The sequence below is a fragment of the Rana temporaria genome, chromosome 8, assembly GCF_905171775.1.
Source record: "Rana temporaria chromosome 8, aRanTem1.1, whole genome shotgun sequence".
In the NCBI taxonomy this organism is placed as follows: domain Eukaryota; kingdom Metazoa; phylum Chordata; class Amphibia; order Anura; family Ranidae; genus Rana; species Rana temporaria.
The window spans coordinates 2,595,177-2,617,477 of NC_053496.1; the positions used below are offsets into that span (position 1 = coordinate 2,595,177).

At 53.3% G+C, this 22,301-nt stretch overlaps 1 protein-coding gene across 2 annotated transcripts in view; it reads right to left on the reverse strand.

Moving 5' to 3' along the window:
- Nucleotides 1–15,239, reverse strand: part of C1S (complement C1s) — a 45,200-nt gene extending 29,961 nt beyond the window's left edge. The window contains exons 1-4 of one of the 2 annotated variants that reach the window (XM_040361208.1): nt 15,131–15,239; nt 11,337–11,544; nt 5,679–5,853; nt 1,652–1,777 (exon numbers count right to left, since the gene is read on the reverse strand). In XM_040361208.1, coding sequence (XP_040217142.1) covers nt 1,652–1,777; nt 5,679–5,853; nt 11,337–11,544; nt 15,131–15,222 — 601 coding nt within the window. In that variant the 5' untranslated portion in view covers nt 15,223–15,239. Of the gene's footprint in view, nt 1–1,651; nt 1,778–5,678; nt 5,854–11,336; nt 11,548–15,130 lie in introns of both variants that reach the window. The other variant, XM_040361207.1, reaches the window with a different exon arrangement.
- Nucleotides 15,240–22,301: the final 7,062 nt, after the last annotated feature.

Consider the following 22,301-nt stretch of genomic DNA (forward strand, 5'->3'; position numbering starts at 1 on the left):
TGCAGAGGAGGGGTAAGGGCACCACCAATTCAGAGGAGGGGTAAGGGCACCACCAGTGCAGAGGTGGGGAATCGGGGCACCAGCAGTGCAGAGGTGGGGGTTTGGGGCACCACCAGTGCAGATCTTGCTCAGGAATGGCAGCAGGCAGGTGTGAGGACATCGGCACACACAATGAGGAGAAGACTTTTGGAGGACGGTCTGGTGTCAAGAAGGGCAGCAAAGAAGCCATTTCTCTCCAGAAAAATCATCAGGGACAGACTGGACAGACTGATGTTCTACAAAAGGTCCAGGGATTGGACTGCTGAGGACTGGGGGGGGGTCATTTTCCCTGATGAATCCCCTTTAACATTGTTTGGGGCATCCGGAAAAAACTTTCCCTGGAGAAGAAAGGGTGACGCCACCATCAGTCCTGTGTCATGCCAACAGTAAAGCATCCTGAGACCATTCATGTGGGGGGGGGGGGGGTCCTTCTCAGACAAGGGAGGGGGGCTTGGAGGGGGGGGGCTCACTCACAATTTGCCATGAATAAAGAATGGTACAAAAACCTCCTCCGAGAACAACTTCTCCCAACCATCCAAGAAGAGTCTGGTGAGGAACAATGTCTTCTCCGGCATGGTGGACCTCCTTCCCATAAGGAAAAAGTCATAACTACGTGGCTTGGGGAACAAAACATTGGAGTTTTGGGTCCCTGGCCAGGAAACTCCCCAGACCTTAATCCCATTGAAAAAGTGGAGGATCCCCCAGGGTGGGGCTTTTTAGGCAACAGTAGTACAAGTAGTCATAGTAGATACAAATCCCATTGAGAACTTCTGGTCAATCCTTAAGGGGCGGGTGAACAAAAAAAAAACACAAATTCTGACAAACTCATTCACGAATCACTTACGCAAACTACGTAAAATTCAAATTTTGCGACGCGGGAACGACGGGTATACGAAAGACGCCGTACGGAAACGACGTAAACTGCGTACGCAGGGCTCGCGCAACGTTGTGAATCGGCGTTAGGGGGGTCTATGCTGATGGAGGGGGTCTGCACTGGGGGGTGTCTATGCGGGGGGGGTCTGCACTGAGGGGAGTCTATGCTGATGGAGGGGGGTCTGCACTGGGGGGTGTCTATGCTGATGGGGTCTGCTCTGGGGGGGGTCTATGCTTATGGAGGTCTGCACTGGGGGGGTCTATACTGAGGGGGGTCTATGCTGATGGAGGGGGGTCTGCACTGGGGGGTGTCTATGCTCAGGGGGTCTGCACTGGGGGGTCTACGCTGATGGGGGTCTGCACTGAGGGGGGGTCTATGCTGATGGGGGTCTGCACTGAGGGGGAGGTCTATACTGATGGAGGGGGTCTGTACTTAATGGGGGGTTTATACTGAGGAAAGGGGGTCTGTAGTTAGTGGAGGGGGGTCTGTACTGAAGAGGGACTATAGTTGGTGGATGGGGGGGGGGGGGTAACACCAATTTTTTTTGCACCGGGTGACACCACTGTTAATATTTGTGTCATTTATAAAACGTATGGCCGCGGCTGTAGAATCCCACATACGATATAACAATTGGAGAGTATAAAAAGTATGGCGGCCAATCAGGTCCTTCCATTCTGTGGTCCATATACTGTATATGGGGACATGTAATACTATAGATCCAGGGCTGGGGGTCTTTACCTCCACAGGTGTGCTGGTCCTCATGCAGGTCGTACTCGGGTGGGCAGGAGCAGAAGTAACCTCCGATGTAGTTGTTGCAGAAATGTGAGCAGGGATTAATGGCGCCGTCTTCACACTCGTCCACGTCTGAGAATAAAAGACACGGAGGAAATCATTACACAGGATTGTCAGGGCCGGGACTTGAACCCGAGACCCCCGCCTGAGTGTGGAGACCACTCTTCTCGCTGGACTTCCTGAGACCCCCGCCTGAGTGTGGAGACCACTCTTCTCACTGGACTTCCTGAGATGCTGGACAGCTCCCTGTCTGACCCATTGGACAACTTCTGCTGAACCTTGAACCCTTTTGCTCCGCCCACGAACTTCCTGATTTAAGCCACGCCTCTGCACTTCCTGTTTGCCGGATTATTTTGCTCTCTCCAGCCAATGGGGTAGATTCAAGAAGCAATTGCGCCTGTGTAACCATAGGTTACACAGCGCAATTGCTTTCTTTCCCCCGGCGTAACGAGTGCTCCTGATTCAGGAACCTCGTTACGCCGACTGCAGCCTAAGATCTGCGCGGCATAAGGCTCTTATGCCCGCATATCTTAGGCTGCATTCTTGCGATGGCCGCTAGGTGGCGTTCCCGTTGTGCTCAGCGTATAGTATGCAAATTGCATACTAACGCCGATTCACAACGTTGCGCGAGCCCTGCGTACGCAGTTTACGTCGTTTGCGTACGGCGGTTTTCGCGTAAGGCTGCCCCTGCTATTAGCAGGGGCAGCCCATGTTACGTATACCCGTCGTTCCCGCGTCGCGAAATTTGAATTTTACGTAGTTTGCGTAAGTGAATCGTGAATGGCGCCGGACGCCATTCACGTTCACTTTGAAGCAAATGACGTCCTTGTGACATCATTTGCCGCAATGCACGTCGGGAAAGTTTCCCGACGGAGCATGCGCTCTACGATCGGCGCGGGAAGGCGCCTAATTTAAATGATTTCCCGCCCCCTACGGGATCATTTAAATTGCGTGCTCTTGCGCCGGGCATTTTTTACCGGCGCGCACGCGCAATTTACGGAGCTTCTGCTCCGTGAATCAAGGGCAGCGGAGCAAATTTGCGGGGGCGCAGGGCAAAAACGTTGCCCTGCGCCTCCGTAAATAATGCGCAATTCTACCTGAATCCGGGCCAATATCTTTAAAATGTACTCAACTGATTATCGGCCTAGATTGATCGATCCGTCTATCGATCTCAGTAAATGTCTGCATTTAAGCAGCAGTTTAACCCCTTCCTTACCGGGCACCTCAACCCCTCCTCCTGCCCAGACCAGTTTTCAGCTTTCAGCGCTGACGCATTTTTTAATGACAATTGCGCGGTCATACGACGCTGTACCCAAATGACATTTTTATATTTTTCCCCCCCACAAATAGAGCTGGTGGTATTTTCTCATCCTCTGCGGTTTATATTTTTTGTTAAAAAAAAAAAATACACAATTAAAAAAATATATATATTGAGGGCTGGATTCAGGTAGAATCGCGCATTGTTACGGCGGCGTAGCGTATCGTATTGACGCTACGCCGCCGTACGTAAGTGAGGCAAGTGCTGTATTCACAAAGCACTTGCCTCTTAAGTTTACGGCGGCGTAGCGTAAATGGGGCCGGCGTAAGCGCGCCTAATTTAAATGAGGATGAGGGGGGCGTGTTTTATGTAAATGAGTGGTGACCCGACATGATACACGCCGTCCGTGTACATGTCCCAGTGTGCATTGCTCCAAAGTACGCCGCAAGGACGTATTGGTTTCGACGTGAACGTAAATTACGTCCAGCCCTATTCGCGAACGACTTACGCAAACGACGTAAAAAATTCAAAATTCGACGCGGGAACGACGTCCATACTTAACACTCATAGACGCAGGAGCAACGTTACGCCGGAAAAGCCTTACGCAAACGACGTAAAAAAAATCCGCCGGGCGCACGTACGTTTGTGAATCGGCGTATATAGGTCATTTGCATATTCTACGCCGAAAACGACGGAAGCGCCACCTAGCGGCCAGCGTAAATATGCACCCTAAGATACGACGGTGTAAGAGACTTACGTCAGTCGTATCTTAGCCTAATTTCGGCGTATCTTGCTTTCTGAATACAGAAAGAAGATACGCCGGCGCAGCTTTGAATTTACGCGGCGCTATAGATACGCCGGCGTAAATTCTTGCTGAATCCGGCCCATATTGTTTTTATATTTTGTTATAAAATTTTGCAAACGGGTGATTTTTCTCCTTCATTGATTTACGCTGATGAGGCTGCACTGATGGGCTGCACTGATGGGCACCGATAAGGCGTCACTGATGGGCACCGATAAGGCGTCACTGATGGGCACCGATAAGGTGGCACTGGTGGGCACTGAGAGGTGACACTGAGAGGTGGCACTGATGGGTGGCACTGAAGAGCATTGATAGGTGACACTGGTGGGCATTGATAGGCGGCACTGGTGGGCACTGAGAGGTGACACTGAGAGGTGGCACTGAAGAGCATTGATAGATGACACTGGTGGGCACTGAGAGGTGACACTGAGAGGTGGCACTGAAGAGAATTGATAGATGACACTGGTGGGCACTGATAGGCAGCACTGGAGGGCACTGATGGGTGGCACTAAAGAGCATTGATAGGTGACACTGGTGGGCATTGATAGGCGGCACTGGTGGGCACTGAGAGGTGACACTGAGAGGTGGCACAGATGGGTGGCACTAAAGAGCATTGATAGGTGACACTGGTGGGCACTGATAGGTGGAACTGGTGGGCACTGAGAGGTGACACTGAGAGGTGGCACTGAAGAGCATTGATAGGTGACACTGGTGGGCACTGATAGGCAGCACTGGTGGGCACTGAGAGGTGGCACTGATGGGTGGCACTGAAGAGCATTGATAGGTGACACTGGTGGGCTCTGAAAAGTGGTACTGAGAGGTGGCACTGATGGGTGGCACTGAAGAGCATTGATAGGTGACACTGGTGGGCACTGATAGGTGGAACTGGTGGGCACTGAGAGGTGGCACTGAAGAGCATTGATAGGGGACACTGGTGGGCACTATTAGGCAGCACTGGTGGGCACTGAGAGGTGACACTGAGAGGTGGCACTGAAGAGCATTGATAGCTGACACTGGTGGGCACTGATAGGCAGCACCGGTGGGCACTGAGAGGTGGCACTGATGGGTGGCACTGAAGAGCATTGATAGGTGACACTGGTGGGCACTGAAAAGTGGCACTAAAAGGTGGCATTGATAGGTGGCACTGATGGCTGGCAGTGATGGGCACTGATGGCTGGCATTGATTGGATTTAATGGGTGGCAGTGATGGGCACTGATGGGTGGCAGTAATGGGCACTGATGGGTGGCAGTAATGGGCACTGATAGGCAGCACTGCTAGGTGGCACTGATGAGGTACTTGGTACTTGGCACCACGTGTCGGCATTAATAGGTGGCACGCATGGGCATTGATAGGTGGCACTGATGAGGTACTTGGTACTTGGCACCACGTGTCGGCATTAATAGGTGGCACGCATGGGCATTGATAGGTGGCCACGCATGGGCACTGTGGGCACTAGCAGGGGGTACTGTGAGGAGGTACTGATGGCACAGAGGAGGCAGATGTGCCTCTTCCCCCTCAGGACCGATGTTCCTTACACATATGCCGGTGATCGGCTTTTTTTTCTCCTTGCGCTGTCAACATGAGGAGAATAAAAAAAACGATTACCGTCTTTTGTTTACATCACGTGATCCGCTGTCATTGGCTGACAGCTGATCACGTGGTAAGGGGCCGGGACCGAGTCTCAGTGACTCGGATGATCACAGCGCGCCCTGCAGGGGTGCACGGGGAGCGCGCGAAGGGGAGGACGTCGATTGATGTCCCCCCGGCATTTGGGGTCCGCGCTGTGGCCGTCATACGGCTATAGCGCGGGCGCCAAGTGGGTAATGGTATCAGAGATGATTGTGCCATAGTGGCCCTTTGGTGGCCCTATCTTCTTCTTCTTCTACTAGGTAGGACAAGGACGCACACATACCCACTGCCACGTAGTAGGCAGAGAATCCCGTGTAGCGCTCCTGGTTGGAGAAGTCAGATGTGAAGAGCAGTTGTAGTGTGTTGGAGGGGTAGTATCTTTCTTTTATGGGGTGTCCGGGGGCCCCCCCCACGTTTCGTCCACATATGGCGTCCTCCACGGCATCTCCGATTACTACCTGGATCAGAAAGAGACACGTTACACCGAAGTCACCGCTAAACCTAAACACTCCTCACAATGACCACTTGTGTAAAGACGTCACATTTCCAGACAGAGAGAGAGGGGGGAGGGGGGAGGGGCATCCACTAACAGGAAATCTGTGTACCCCAAAACCCCCGTCTTCTGATAGTCCTCCTAGCTGCTTAACCACTTCAATACCGGGGGGGCACTTACCCCCCTTCCTGCCCAGGGCAATTTTCAGCTTTCTGCGCTGTCACACTTTGAATGACAATTGCGCGGTCGCGCTACGCTGTACCCAAACTACATTTTTATAATTGTCCCCCAACAGATAGAGATTTCTTTTAGTGGTATTTGATCACCTCTGCGGTTTTTATTTTTTTTCTACTGATGGGCACTGATGAGGAGGCACTGATATGTAGAATTGATGGGCACTGATAGGCGGCAACAATATGCAGCACTGATGGGCACCAATATGCAGCACTGATGGGCACTGACAGGCGGCATTGATTGTCACTGATAGGCGGTACTAATTGGCACTGACAGGTGGCACTGATGGGCAGCACTGATGATGGGGGATATTGACAGGTGTTACTGCTGGGCAGTGATTAGCAATGAGGTGGGCAATGATTGGCACTGTGAAGGACAGTGATTGGCAATGTGGAGGGCAGTGATTGGCAATGTGGTGGGCAATGATTGACACCGTGAAGGGAAGTGAATGGCACTATGGTGGACAGTGAATGGCACTGTGGTGAGCAGTGAATGGCACTGTGGTGGGCAGTGATTTGCAATGTGCTGGGCAGTGAATGGCACTGTGGTGGGCAGTGAATGGCACTGTGGTGGGCAGTGATTGGCAATGTGGAGGGCAGTGAATGCAACTGTGGTGGGCAGTGAATGGTACTGTGATGGGCAGTAATTGGCAATGTGGTGGGCAGTGATTGGCACTGTGATGGGAAGTGATTGGCCCTGAGATGGGCAGTGATTGGCAATGTGGTGGGCAGTGATTGGCAATGTGGTGGGCAGTGATTGGCACTGTGATGGGCAGTGATTGGCTATGTGGTGGGCAGTGAATGGCACTGTGGTGGCCAGTACATGGCACTGTGGAGGGCAGTGAATGGCACTGTGGAGGGCAGTGATTGGCAATGTGGTGGACAGTGATTGGCAATGTGGTGGGCAGTGATTGTCAATGTGGTGGGCAGTGATTGGCACTGTGATGAGCAGTGATTGGCTATGTGGTGGGCAGTGATTGTCAATGTGGTGGGCAGTGATTGGCAATGTGGTGGGCAGTGATTGGCAATGTGGTGGGCAGTTATTGGCACTGTGATGAGCAGTGATTGGCTATGTGGTAGGCAGTGATTGGCACTGTGGTGGCCAGTACATGGCACTGTGGAGGGCAGTGAATGGCACTGTGGTCGGCAGGGATTGGCACTGTGGTGGGCAGTGAATGGCACTGTGATGGGCAGTGATTGGCTATGTGGTGGGCAGTGATTGGCAATGTGGTGGGCAGTGATTGGCACTGTGATGGGCAGTGATTGGCTATGTGGTGGGCAGTGAATGGCACTGTGGTGGCCAGTACATGGCACTGTGGAGGGCAGTGAATGGCACTGTGGAGGGCAGTGATTGGCAATGTGGTGGACAGTGATTGGCAATGTGGTGGGCAGTGATTGTCAATGTGGTGGGCAGTGATTGGCACTGTGATGAGCAGTGATTGGCTATGTGGTGGGCAGTGATTGTCAATGTGGTGGGCAGTGATTGGCAATGTGGTGGGCAGTGATTGGCAATGTGGTGGGCAGTTATTGGCACTGTGATGAGCAGTGATTGGCTATGTGGTAGGCAGTGATTGGCACTGTGGTGGCCAGTACATGGCACTGTGGAGGGCAGTGAATGGCACTGTGGTCGGCAGGGATTGGCACTGTGGTGGGCAGTGAATGGCACTGTGATGGGCAGTGATTGGCAATATGGTGGGCAGTGATTGGCACTGTGGTTGGCAGTGAATGGCACTGTGTTGGGCAGTGATTGGCAATGTGGAGGGCAGTGAATGGCACTGTGGTGGGCAGTGAATGGTACTGTGATGGGCAGTGATTGGCACTGTGATGGGAAGTGATTGGCCCTGAGATGGGCAGTGATTGGCAATGTGGTGGGCAGTGATTGGCAATGTGGTGGGCAGTGATTGGCAATGTGGTGGGCAGTTATTGGCACTGTGATGGGCAGTGATTGGCTATGTGGTGGGCAGTGAATGGCACTGTGGTGGCCAGTAAATGGCACTGTGGAGGGCAGGGATTGGCACTGTGGTGGGCACTTGCATATTTTATTAATGGGGCACTGCTGGGCACTGGTTTGCAGGTGATTGGTACATTTGGGGGGGGCTGTGCTGATAAACAATGTGCTGATTATCAGTACAGCCCCCCCCCCCCTTTTTGACAGGAAGAGCCGCTGATCGGCTCTCCCTGTCAGTGAACCAAAAAATGCCTCCTGGTTCACGCGATGATCAGCTGTGATTGGTCCCAGCTGATCACGTGGTAAGAAGCCTCTGACGGACTGACAAGCCGCACTCGCGATCGCTGCGCTGCACGCCCCTCGCGGGCGCGCGCTGGCATGTTATCCTGCTGCACGTCAATAGACAGGATAACACAACCACCATTTTTTTTTGCAAAATGTGGTAGATTCTGGTGCTGCTAACAGAAAAAGATGACGAAACTTCACCAGAATCTACCAAATTGTGCAGAAAAAAAATGGCAAAAATGTCGTCTCCTAGTGCCCCCCCCCCCCCCCTCACCCACAACTAACTACATAGATTTTCATATCTGCCTCAAGCTTTGTTTTATGGCAAGCGTGTTGTGCTAAACCAGGGGTGTCTAAACTTTCTAAACAAAGGGCCAGTCCTTCAGACTTTAGGGGGTCAGACTGTGGCCAGTGGCAATAGAAAATGTCCTGGTGTCAGTAAACAATACCCCATCATTGGTGTCAGTAAACAATACCCCATCATTGGTGTCAGTGGGAGGAATAGTGTCCCATCATTGGTATCAGTGGGAGGAATAGTGTCCCATCATTGGTGTCAGTGGGAGGAATAGTGTCCCATCATTGGTGTCAGTGGGAGGAATAGTGTCCCATCATTGGTGTCAGTGGGAGGAATAGTGTCCCATCATTGGTATCAGTGGGAGGAATAGTGTCCCATCATTGGTGTCAGTGGGAGGAATAGTGTCCCATCATTGGTGTCAGTGGGAGGAATAGTGTCACATCATTGGTGTCAGTGGGAGGAATAGTGTCCCATCATTGGTGTCAGTGGGAGGAATAGTGTCCCATCATTGGTGTCAGTGGGAGGAATAGTGTCTCATCATTGGTGTCAGTGGGAGGAATAGTGTCCCATCATTGGTGTCAGTGGGAGGAATAGTGTCCCATCATTGGTATCAGTGGGAGGAATGGTGTCCCATCATTGGTGTCAGTGGGAGGAATAGTGTCCCATCATTGGTGTCAGTGGGAGGAATAGTGTCTCATCATTGGTGTCAGTGGGAGGAATAGTGTCCCATCATTGGTGTCAGTGGGAGGAATAGTGTCCCATCATTGGTGTCAGTGGGAGGAATAGTGTCTCATCATTGGTGTCAGTGGGAGGAATAGTGTCCCATCATTGGTGTCAGTGGGAGGAATAGTGTCCCATCATTGGTATCAGTGGGAGGAATGGTGTCCCATCATTGGTGTCAGTGGGAGGAATAGTGTCCCATCATTGGTGTCAGTGGGAGGAATAGTGTCTCATCATTGGTGTCAGTGGGAGGAATAGTGTCCCATCATTGGTATCAGTGGGAGGAATAGTGTCCCATCATTGGTGTCAGTGGGAGGAATAGTGTCCCATCATTGGTGTCAGTGGGAGGAATAGTGCCCCATCATTGGTATCAGTGGGAGGAATAGTGTCCCATCATTGGTGTCAGTGGGAGGAATAGTGTCCCATCATTGGTGTCAGTGGGAGGAATAGTGTCCCGTCATTGGTGTCAGTGGGGGGAATAGTGTCCCATCATTGGTGTCAGTGGGAGGAATAGTGCCCCATCATTGGTATCAGTGGGGGGAATAGTGTCCCGTCATTGGTGTCAGTGGGAGGAATAGTGCCCCATCATTGGTGTCAGTGGGAGGAATAGTGTCCCATCATTGGTGTCAGTGGGAGGAATAGTGTCCCATCATTGGTATCAGTGGGAGGAATGGTGTCCCATCATTGGTGTCAGTGGGAGGAATAGTGTCCCATCATTGGTATCAGTGGGAGGAATAGTGTCCCATCATTGGTGTCTGTGGGAGGAATAGTGTCCGATCATTGGTGTCAGTGGGAGGAATAGTGTCCCATCATTGGTATCAGTGGGAGGAATAGTGTCCCATCATTGGTGTCTGTGGGAGGAATAGTGTCCGATCATTGGTGTCAGTGGGGGGAATAGTGTCCCATCATTGGTGTCAGTGAGAGGAATAGTGTCCCGTCATTGGTGTCAGTGGAAGGAATAGTGTCCCGTCATTGGTGTCAGTGGAAGGAATAGTGTCCCATCATTGGTGTCAGTGGGAGGAATAGTGTCCCATCATTGGTATCAGTGGGAGGAATAGTGTCCCATCATTGGTGTCAGTGAGAGGAATAGTGTCCCGTCATTGGTGTCAGTGGAAGGAATAGTGTCCCATTATTGGTGTCAGTGGAAGGAATAGTGTCCCATCATTGGTATCAGTGGGAGGAATAGTGTCCCATCATTGGTATCAGTGGGAGGAATAGTGTCCCATCATTGGTGTCAGTGAGAGGAATAGTGTCCCATCATTGATGTCAGTGGGAGGAATAGTGTCCCATCATTGGTATCAGTGGGAGGAATAGTGTCCCATCATTGGTATCAGTGGGAGGAATAGTGTCCCATCATTGGTGTCAGTGAGAGGAATAGTGTCCCGTCATTGGTGTCAGTGGAAGGAATGGTGTCCCATCATTGGTGTCAGTGGAAGGAATAGTGTCCCATCATTGGTATCAGTGGGAGGAATAGTGTCCCATCATTGGTGTCAGTGGGAGGAATAGTGTCCCATCATTGATGTCAGTGGGAGGAATAGTGCCCCATCATTGGTGTCAGTGGGAGGAATAGTGTCCCATCATTGGTGTCAGTGGGAGGAATAGTGACCCATCATTGGTATCAGTGGGAGGAATAGTGTCCCATCATTGGTGTCAGTGGGAGGAATAGTGTCCCATCATTGGTGTCAGTGGGAGGAATAGTGTCCCATCATTGGTGTCAGTGGGAGGAATAGTGTCCCATCATTGGTGTCAGTGGGAGGAATAGTGTCCCATCATTGGAGTTGGTGGAAATTGTGCCCCATTGTTGTGTTAATGGATGAAATTGGGCCCCAAGAGATGGATAAAGACAAGCAAAGGGCCAGTTCTGGCCCCAGGGCCGCAGTTTGGAGACCTCTGTGCTATGTCACTTCCTGTCTGGAGTTCCCCTTTAAATCTGTAGGCCCAGAAATGTCTGGCAGTGCCGCGTTCACCTTCAGGGCGTCGTACTCGCACCCATCGGAGGGCTCGATGTCCAGGTGAATGAAGTACAGTCGGATTCCGTAGCCCTCCGGCACCCGCACATCCCAGGATTCCTTGGCGTTATCGGGGTAACCTTGGGGGTAATTGGGAGACGTGATCTCCCCAAACATGGGGGGTGACTCCGCCCCGACACACCCCAGGACAGCGAGAAGCAGCCACCTGCTGAAAAAAAAAAAAAAAAGAAGTCTTATTTATCAAAGGATCTGAAATAAAAACTGTCTGTATTGCTTTACAGCCACCAGTTGCAAGTCAGGTGTTCATTCCTCCCCAGCCAATCTTGGGTCTCGATAGTTGATTGAGTTGGTTGGCGTCCAATCAAAACTGATTGAGTGGGGGAAAGACTAAAACCTCTGCCAGGTTACTACGATCCGGGGGTCTCCAGGAGAGAGATTTCCCAATACTTCCTGGTGACAACCAGACAGGAAGTGAGGGAAAATCTCCAGTACACCACAAATGTATATATATATCAGGGGGCAACAGGCATTACACCTGTAAGGGGCCCGGCTGGCCCCCCCTTCCCGTTTAAAATAATAATAATAATATTTTTTTGCATTACACGAAACGTGGCCGGCGCCTAGTGCAGCACTGCTGTCCCCGCCCACCTTGGAGCCTCCTCCTACTCCAGCACCCAGCGGCAAGCAGCAGGGCAAGCAGCGCTGCATCTGGTGGCAGGCTATGGGTGCCAAGCGGCGCTGCATCTGGTGGCAGGTTTTGGGTGGCAAGCAAGCGGCTCTGCAGCTGGTGGCAGGCTATGGGTGGCAAGCGGCGCTGCATCTGGTGGCAGGCTATGGGTGGCAAGCGGCGCTGCATCTGGTGGCAGGCTATAAATGGCAAGCAGCGCTGCATCTGGTGGCAGGCTATGGGTGCCAAGCGGCTCTGCATCTGGTGGCAGGCTATGGGTGGCAAGCGGCACTGCATCTGGTGGCAGGCTATAAATGGCAAGCGGCGCTGCATCTGGTGGCAGGTTTTGGGTGGCAAGCAAGCGGCTCTGCAGCTGGTGGCAGGCTATGGGTGGCAAGCGGCGCTGCATCTGGTGGCAGGCTATGGGTGGCAAGCAAGTGGCGCTGCATCTGGTGGCAGGCTATGGGTGGCAAGTGGCGCTGCATCTGGTGGCAGGCTATGGGTGGCAAGCGGCGCTGCATCTGGTGGCAGGCTATGGGTGGCAAGCGGTCGCTGCATCTGGTGGCAGGCTATGGGTGGCAAGCGGCGCTGCATCTGGTGGCAGGCTATGGGTGGCAAGCGGTCACTGCATCTGGTGGCAGGCTATGGGTGGCAAGCGAGTGGCTCTGCATCTGGTGGCAGGCTATGGGTGGCAAGCGGCGCTGCATCTGGTGGCTATGGATGGCAAGCGGTTGCTGCATCTGGTGGCAGGCTATGGGTGGCAAGCGGTCACTGCATCTGGTGGCAGGCTATGGGTGGCAAGCGAGTGGCTCTGCATCTGGTGGCAGGCTATGGGTGGCAAGCGGCGCTGCATCTGGTGGCAGGCTATGGGTGGCAAGCGGCGCTGCATCTGGTGGCGAGCTATGGGTGGCAAGCGGTCGCTGGATCTGGTGGCAGGCTATGGGTGGCAAGCGGCGCTGCATCTGGTGGCAAGTGGCACATTCACCTGACAAATAACCCGCCGACAAATTCCCAATGAACCCCGAGACTACATTTACCCCCGCCCCCCCCCCCCCCTCTCATCTTTTTGTTGGGGGGAAGGTGAGAGGTGTGTCCCTGAATGGCACTTTGGACATGTGGCCACCCTAGCGCACGCGTGCTCGCCGCGTACTCCGTGGCAGTGCCCGTGGGTCCCGCTGACTCTATGTCCACCGGTGCTCCGCGAACGTGTTACGGAGCTATGCCTATGTAAACCAAGCATTTCCCCGTTCTGCCTAGTGACAGGACACTGATTTACTGCTCCCTGTTATCGGGAGCGGTGATCAGTGTCGTGTCACTTGTAGCCACGCCCCTCACAGTTAGAATCACTCCATAGGACACACTTAACCCCTTCCTAGCCCCCTAGTGTTTAACCCCCTATCTCCTATACGCTACGCCGCCGTAACTTTGAGAGGCGAGTATAGTATTCTCAAAGATTTTGCCGCCGAAGTTACGGCGGCGTAGCGTATTAGGGCCGGCGTAAGCCCGCCTAATTCAAATGTTGAAGCTGTGGGCGTGTTTTATGTATATTAAGTGTGACCCCACGTAAATGACGTTTTCGATCGAACGGCGCATGCGCCGTCCGTGGACGTATCCCAGTGCGCATGCTCCAAATGACGTCGGCAAATCGTCAATGCTTTCGATGTGAACGTAACTTACGCCCAGCCCCATTCACGGACGAGTTACGGAAACAACGTAAAATTTGACGCGGTTCCGACGTCCATACTTAACATTTGGCTGCGCCATCTTTTGGGTGGTTTATCTTTACGCTTGAAAAGCCCTTACGTAAACGGCGTATCTTTACTGCGACGGCCGTGCGTACGTTCGTGAATAAGCGTATCTAGCTGATTTACATATTTCTAGGCGTAAATCAGCGTACACGACTTAGGAAAACGACGTACCCGACGGGAAAAGACGACGCGGACCCGACGCCATACTTAACATGGCATACGTGGGACTGGCGTAAGGTTACCCCTCATATAGCAGGGGTAACCTTACGCTTACGCAAACGACGTAAGCGACGGTTACGCGACGCGATTTCGTTCGGGAATCGGCGTATCAGGCTCATTTGCATAAACAAATGAGACCTGAACGTAAACGCCACGTAGCGGCCGGCGGCGAATTACATTTAAGATCCGACAGTGTAAGTGACTTACACATGTCGGATCTTCAGCGTATCTATGCGAAAATGATTCTAGGAATCAGGAGCATAGATACGCGGGTCAAAAAAGAGAGATACTCCGTCGTAACTCTTCTGAGAATATGGCCCCTTGTGACAGCAATAAAAAGTGATGTATAAAAATTAAAGCAACAGTATAAAAATAAATAAATAGATAAATAAATAAAGGAACGATAAAAAATAAATAAATAAATAAAATAAAAGGAATGATAAAAATAAATAATAAATAAATAAGTGTCCGCCGTAATGTCGCAGTCACGAAAAAAATCGATGATCGCCGCTGTTAGTAGTAAAAAAATTTTTTTTTATAAAAATGCCATAAAACGACCACCTATCTATGTAGAGGCTGTAACTTTTGCGCAAAAAAAATCAATAAACGCTTACTGTGTTTTTTTTTAGCAAAAATAAGTAGAAGAATACGTATCGGCCTAAACTGAGGAAAAAAAAAAAATGTTATATATTTTTGGGGATATTTATTATAGAAGTAAAAGATATTGCATTTTTTTTTTCAAAATTGTCGCTCTATTTTTGTTTATAGCGCAAAAAATAAAAACCGCAGAGGTGATCAAATACCACCAAAAGAAATCTCTATTTGTGGGGGGAAAAAAGGACGCCAATTTTGTTTGGGAGCCACGTCGGCGTCGCACGACCGCGCAATTGTCAGTTAAAGCGACGCAGCGCCGAATCGCAAAAAAGCGGCCCGGTCCTTTAGCTGCAAAATGGTCCGGGGGCTAAAACGTATGGGATAGGACAAATTTAGATGGGGGGCGCCCCCGATTTTTAGTCTCAGCACAGAACCAAAAATCCACCACTGACCAGCACCATATAAAATAAAGACCCCCCCCCCCTCCCAAAGTGCAATCCTATCGATTGCTAGCTCTGCGGGCTAACAAGTGCTTCTGAGGGTTAAAAAGACGTCTCACTCACCTTGTAGCCATTGCTAAGTTTGAGAGAGAAGGGAAAATTCTGCAGGGAAATTTGGATCTATCTTCATGCAGTTGTGATCGTCTCCCTCGCATTCACGTCTCTGGACCCCCCCCCCCCTCGCATTCACGTCTCTGGACCCCCCCTCCCCCCCCCCCCACCTCCTCCTAACGGGAGTGCAGAACCAGGGACTTTTTTTTGTCCATGTTCTGAACTTTGGAGTCCCCCAGCGGCCAACAACGGATATATACTCTCCTGTATAACAAACCAGAGGAGGGATGTGGTGGGGGGGTGTGAGGGGGGGGGGGGGGGGGGGGTGAGGGAGATGTGGGGGGGGGGGGTGTGCTCATGACGACTTAGGGCTCCGGGGGAATTTCCCAAATTTTGAAAAACAAGAAATAAAGAAAACGAGAGATGTGCAGGAGAGCAGGGCTGTCTTAATGAGAGGGCACACCTGGGCACTGCCCGGGGGGCCCAGCTGCATGGGGGGCCCCTGCCCTTTTCCCAAAGTAGCTGATGATTGAGCCCGGCTGCCCTTCCACATCCCAGATATCCCCCCAGCACTCTGACCCCTCTACACCCCAGATATCCCCCCAGCACTCTGACCCCTCTACACCCCAGATACCCCCCTGAACTCTGACCCCTCTACACCCCAGATATCCCCCCCAGCACTCTGACCCCTCTACACCCCAGATATCCCCCCAGCACTCTGACCCCTCTACACCCCAGATATCCCCCCCATCACTCTGACCCCTCTACACCCCAGATATCCCCCCAGCACTCTGACCCCTCTACACCCCAGATATCCCCCCAGCACTCTGATCCCGCTACACCCCAGATATCCCCCCAGCACTCTGACCCCTCTACCCCCCAGATATCCCCCCAGCACTCTGACCCCTAACACCCCAGATATCCCCCCAGCACTCTGACCCCTCTACACCCCAGATATCCCCCCAGCACTCTGACCCCTCTACATCCCAGATATCCCCCCAGCACTCTGACCCCTCTACACCCCAGATATCCCCCCAGCACTCTAATCCCTCTACACCACAGATATCCCCCCAGCACTCTGACCCCTCTACACCCCAGATATCCCCCCCAACACTCTGACCCCTCTACACCCCAGATATCCCCCCAGCACTCTGACCCCTCTACACCCCAGATATCCCCCCCATCACTCTGACCCCTCTACACCCCAGATATCCCCCCAGCACTCTGACCCCTCTACACCCCAGATATCCCCCCAGCACTCTGATCCCGCTACACCCCAGATATCCCCCAGCACTCTGACCCCTCTACACCCCAGATATCCCCCCAGAACTCTGACCCCTCTACACCCCAGATATCCCCCCAGCACTCTGACCCCTCTACACCCCAGATATCCCCCCAGCACTCTGACCCCTCTACACCCCAGATATCCCCCCAGCACTCTGACCCCCCTACACCCCAGATATCCCCCCAGCACTCTGACCCCTCTACACCCCAGATATCCCCCCAGCACTCTGACCCCTCTACACCCCAGATATCCCCCCAGCACTCTGACCCCTCTACACCCCAGATACCCCCCTGAACTCTGACCCCTCTACACCCCAGATATCCCCCCCAGCACTCTGACCCCTCTACACCCCAGATATCCCCCCAGCACTCTGACCCCTCTACACCCCAGATATCCCCCCCATCACTCTGACCCCTCTACACCCCAGATATCCCCCCAGCACTCTGACCCCTCTACACCCCAGATATCCCCCCAGCACTCTGACCCCTCTACATCCCAGATATCCCCCCAGCTCTCTGACCCCTCTACACCCCAGATATCCCCCCAGCACTCTGATCCCGCTACACCCCAGATATCCCCCCAGCACTCTGACCCCTCTACACCCCAGATATCCCCCCAGCACTCTGACCCCTCTACACCCCAGATATCCCCCCAGCACTCTGATCCCGCTACACCCCAGATATCCCCCCAGCACTCTGACCCCTCTACACCCCAGATATCCCCCCAGCACTCTGATCCCTCTACACCCCAGATATCCCCCCAGCACTCTGACCCCTCTACACCACAGATATCCCCCCAGCACTCTGACCCCTCTACACCCCAGATATCCCCCCCAACACTCTGACCCCTCTACACCCCAGATATCCCCCCAGCACTCTAATCCCTCTACACCACAGATATCCCCCCAGCACTCTGACCCCTCTACACCCCAGATATCCCCCCCAACACTCTGACCCCTCTACACCCCAGATATCCCCCAGCACTCTGACCCCTCTACACCCCAGATATCCCCCCAGCACTCTGACCCCCCTACACCCCAGATATCCCCCCAGCACTCTGACCCCTCTACACCCCAGATACCCCCCTGAACTCTGACCCCTCTACACCCCAGATATCCCCCCCAGCACTCTGACCCCTCTACACCCCAGATATCCCCCCAGCACTCTGACCCCTCTACACCCCAGATATCCCCCCCATCACTCTGACCCCTCTACACCCCAGATATCCCCCCAGCACTCTGACCCCTCTACACCCCAGATATCCCCCCAGCACTCTGATCCCGCTACACCCCAGATATCCCCCCAGCACTCTGACCCCTCTACCCCCCAGATATCCCCCCAGCACTCTGACCCCTAACACCCCAGATATCCCCCCAGCACTCTGACCCCTCTACACCCCAGATATCCCCCCAGCACTCTGACCCCTCTACATCCCAGATATCCCCCCAGCACTCTGACCCCTCTACACCCCAGATATCCCCCCAGCACTCTAATCCCTCTACACCACAGATATCCCCCCAGCACTCTGACCCCTCTACACCCCAGATATCCCCCCCAACACTCTGACCCCTCTACACCCCAGATATCCCCCAGCACTCTGACCCCTCTACACCCCAGATATCCCCCCAGCACTCTGACCCCCCTACACCCCAGATATCCCCCCAGCACTCTGACCCCTCTACACCCCAGATATCCCCCCAGCACTCTGACCCCTCTACACCCCAGATATCCCCCCAGCACTCTGACCCCTCTACACCCCAGATACCCCCCTGAACTCTGACCCCTCTACACCCCAGATATCCCCCCCAGCACTCTGACCCCTCTACACCCCAGATATCCCCCCAGCACTCTGACCCCTCTACACCCCAGATATCCCCCCCATCACTCTGACCCCTCTACACCCCAGATATCCCCCCAGCACTCTGACCCCTCTACACCCCAGATATCCCCCCAGCACTCTGACCCCTCTACATCCCAGATATCCCCCCAGCTCTCTGACCCCTCTACACCCCAGATATCCCCCCAGCACTCTGATCCCGCTACACCCCAGATATCCCCCCAGCACTCTGACCCCTCTACACCCCAGATATCCCCCCAGCACTCTGACCCCTCTACACCCCAGATATCCCCCCAGCACTCTGATCCCGCTACACCCCAGATATCCCCCCAGCACTCTGACCCCTCTACACCCCAGATATCCCCCCAGCACTCTGATCCCTCTACACCCCAGATATCCCCCCAGCACTCTGACCCCTCTACACCACAGATATCCCCCCAGCACTCTGACCCCTCTACACCCCAGATATCCCCCCCAACACTCTGACCCCTCTACACCCCAGATATCCCCCCAGCACTCTAATCCCTCTACACCACAGATATCCCCCCAGCACTCTGACCCCTCTACACCCCAGATATCCCCCCCAACACTCTGACCCCTCTACACCCCAGATATCCCCCAGCACTCTGACCCCTCTACACCCCAGATATCCCCCCAGCACTCTGACCCCCCTACACCCCAGATATCCCCCCAGCACTCTGACCCCTCTACACCCCAGATATCCCTCCAGCACTCTGACCCCTCTACACCCTAGATATCCCCCCAGCACTCTGACCCCCCTACACCCCAGATATCCCCCCAGCACTCTGACCCCTCTACACCCCAGATATCCCCCCAGCACTCTGACCCCTCTACACCCCAGATATCCCTCCAGCACTCTGACCCCTCTACACCCTAGATATCCCCCCAGCACTCTGACCCCTCTACACCCCAGATATCCCCCCAGCACTCCAACCCCTCTACACCCCAGATATCCCCCCAGCACTCTGATCCCTCTACACCCCAGATATCCCCCCAGCACTCTGACCCCTCTATGCCCCAGATATCCCCCCAGAACTCTGACCCCTCTACACCCCAGATATCTCCCCAGCACTCTGACCTCTCTACACCCCAGATATCCCCCCCAGCACTCTGACCCCTCTACACCTAGATATCCCCCCAGCACTCTGACCCCTCTACACCCCAGATATCCCCCCAGCACTCTGACCCCTCTACACCCCAGATATCCCCCCAGCACTCTGACCCCTCTACATCCCAGATATCCCCCCAGCACTCTGACCCCTCTACACCCCAGATATCCCCCCAGAACTCTGACCCCTCTACACCCCAGATATCTCCCCAGCACTCTGACCCCTCTACACCCCAGATATCTCCCCAGCACTCTGATCCCTCTACACCCCAGATATCCCCCCAGCACTCTGATCCCTCTACACCCCAGATATCCCCCCAGCACTCTGACCCCTCTACATCCCAGATATCCCCCCAGCACTCTGATCCCTCTACACCCCAGATATCCCCCCAGCACTCCGACCTCTCTACACCCCAGATATCCCCCCAGCACTCCGACCCCTCTACATCCCAGATATCCCCCCAGCACTCTGACCCCTCTACACCCCAGATATCCCACCAGCACTCTGACCCCTCTACACCCCAGATATCCCCCCAGCACTCTGACCCCTCTACACCCCAGATATCCCCCAGCACTCTGACCCCTCTACACCCCAGATATCCCCCCAGCACTCTGACCCCTCTACACCCCAGATATCCCCCCAGCACTCTGACCCCGCAACACCCCAGATATCCCCCCAGCACCCTGACCCCTCTACACCCCAGATATCCCCCCAGCACTCTGACCCCTCTACACCCCAGATATCCCCCCAGCACTCTGACCCCTCTACACCCCAGATATCCCCCCAGCACTCTGACCCCTCTACACCCCAGATATGCCCCCAGCACTCTGACCCCTCTACATCCCAGATATCCTCCCAGCACTCTGACCCCTCTACACCCCAGATATCCCCCCCCAGCACTCTAACCCCTCTACACCCCAGATATCCCCCCAGCACTCTGACCCCTCTACACCCCAGATATCCCCCCAGCACTCTGACCCCTCTACACCCCAGATATCCCCCCAGCACTCTGACCCCTCTACACCCCAGATATCCCCCCAGCACTCCAACCCTTCTACACCCCAGATATCCCCCCAGCACTCTGATCCCCTCTACATCCCAGATATCCCCCCAGCACTCTGACCCCTCTACACCCCAGATATCCCCCCAGCACTCTGACCCCTCTACACCCCAGATATCCCCCCAGCACTCTGACCCCTCTACACCCCAGATATCCCCCCAGCACTCTGACCCCTCTACACCCCAGATATTCCCCCAGCACTCTGACCCCTCTACACCCCAGATATCCCCCCAGCACTCTGACCCCTCTACACCCCAGATATCCCCCCAGCACTCTGACCCTTCTACACCCCAGATATCCCCCCAGCACTCTGACCCCTCTACACCCCAGATATCCCCCCAGCACTCTGACCCCTCTACACCCCAGATATCCCCCCAGCACTCTGACCCCTCTACACCCCAGATATCCCCCCAGCACGCTGACTCCTCTACACCCCAGATATCCCCCCAGCACTCTGACCCCTCTACACCCTAGATATCCCCTACCTCCTAGATTTAATTCTCCATTGTAGGGGGCCCCAGAGCATCACTTTGCCCAGGGGCCCATGATGCTATGAAGATGGCCCTGCAGGAGAAGGGGGGGGGGTGGGGGGGTCAGTCGGCCTGGAAATGCCGATGGGAGAAAACAAAAAACAAAAAAACTGGTCAAATCTAAACAGCCAATGGGATTCTGTATGGGAATGTCCGTGATTTCACAAGACTTGGGAAGGATTTGGTTGAAAACAGCTGATTTCCAATAAATGAGTACTGAGGGGGGAGGGGGGGGGGTAGGGGGGCCAATGCCCCGTCCAATCAAAGTTATCCTGACTATCTTTGAATAAATAAACACCTGGCCCGACTCCAGAACCCGGCAAGGAGAGAGAAGAGCCAACGTGATAGAACTTGTGCAATAAAAATAAAATGACTGCAAGGAAATGTGTAATAATATATCTTATATATTGCCACCTGTCCAGGATTCACCCGGACAGCTTGGGTTTGGACTCTTGTTATTAACTTCATACGATAGAAATTTGTATTTAACCGCTTAACGACCGCCGCATGTACATATATGTCCACAGAATGGCACGGACAGGCACATTGGCGTACATGTACGTCCCTGCCTTTTCGCGGGTCGGGGGTCCGATCGGGACCCCCCCCGCGCGACATGTGGCGGTCGGAAACCCGCGGGGAACGATCCGGGACGAGGGCGCGGCTATTCGTTTCTAGCCGCCCCGTCGCGATCGCTCCCCGGAGCTGAAGAACGGGGAGAGCCGTATGTAAACACGGCTTCCCCGTGCTTCACTATGGCGGCGTATCGATCGTGTCATACCTTTTATAGGGAGACTCGATCGATGACGTCAGTCCTACAGCCACACCCCCTACAGTTGTAAACACACACTAGGTGAAACGAAACTCCTACAGCGCCCCCTTGTGGTTAACTCCCAAACTGCAACTGTCATTTTCACAATAAACAATGCAATTTAAATTCATTTTTTGCTGTGAAAATGACAATGGTCCCAAAAATGTGTCAAAATTGTCCGAAGTGTCCGCCATAATGTCGCAGTCATGAAAAAAATCGCTGATCGCCGCCATTAGTAGTAAAAAAAAAAAAAATTATAAAAATGCAATAAAACTATCCCCTATTTTGTAAAAGCTATAAATTTTGCGCAAACCAATCGATAAACGCTTATTGCGATTTTTTTTTACCAAAAATAGGTAGAAGAATACGTATCGGCCTAAACTGAGGAAAAAATATTTTTTTTATATATTTTTGGGGATATTTATTATAGCAAAAAGTAAAAAATATTGCATTTTTTTCAAAATTGTCGTTCTATTTTTGTTAATAGCGCAAAAAATAAAAACCGCAGAGGTGATCAAATACCACCAAAAGAAA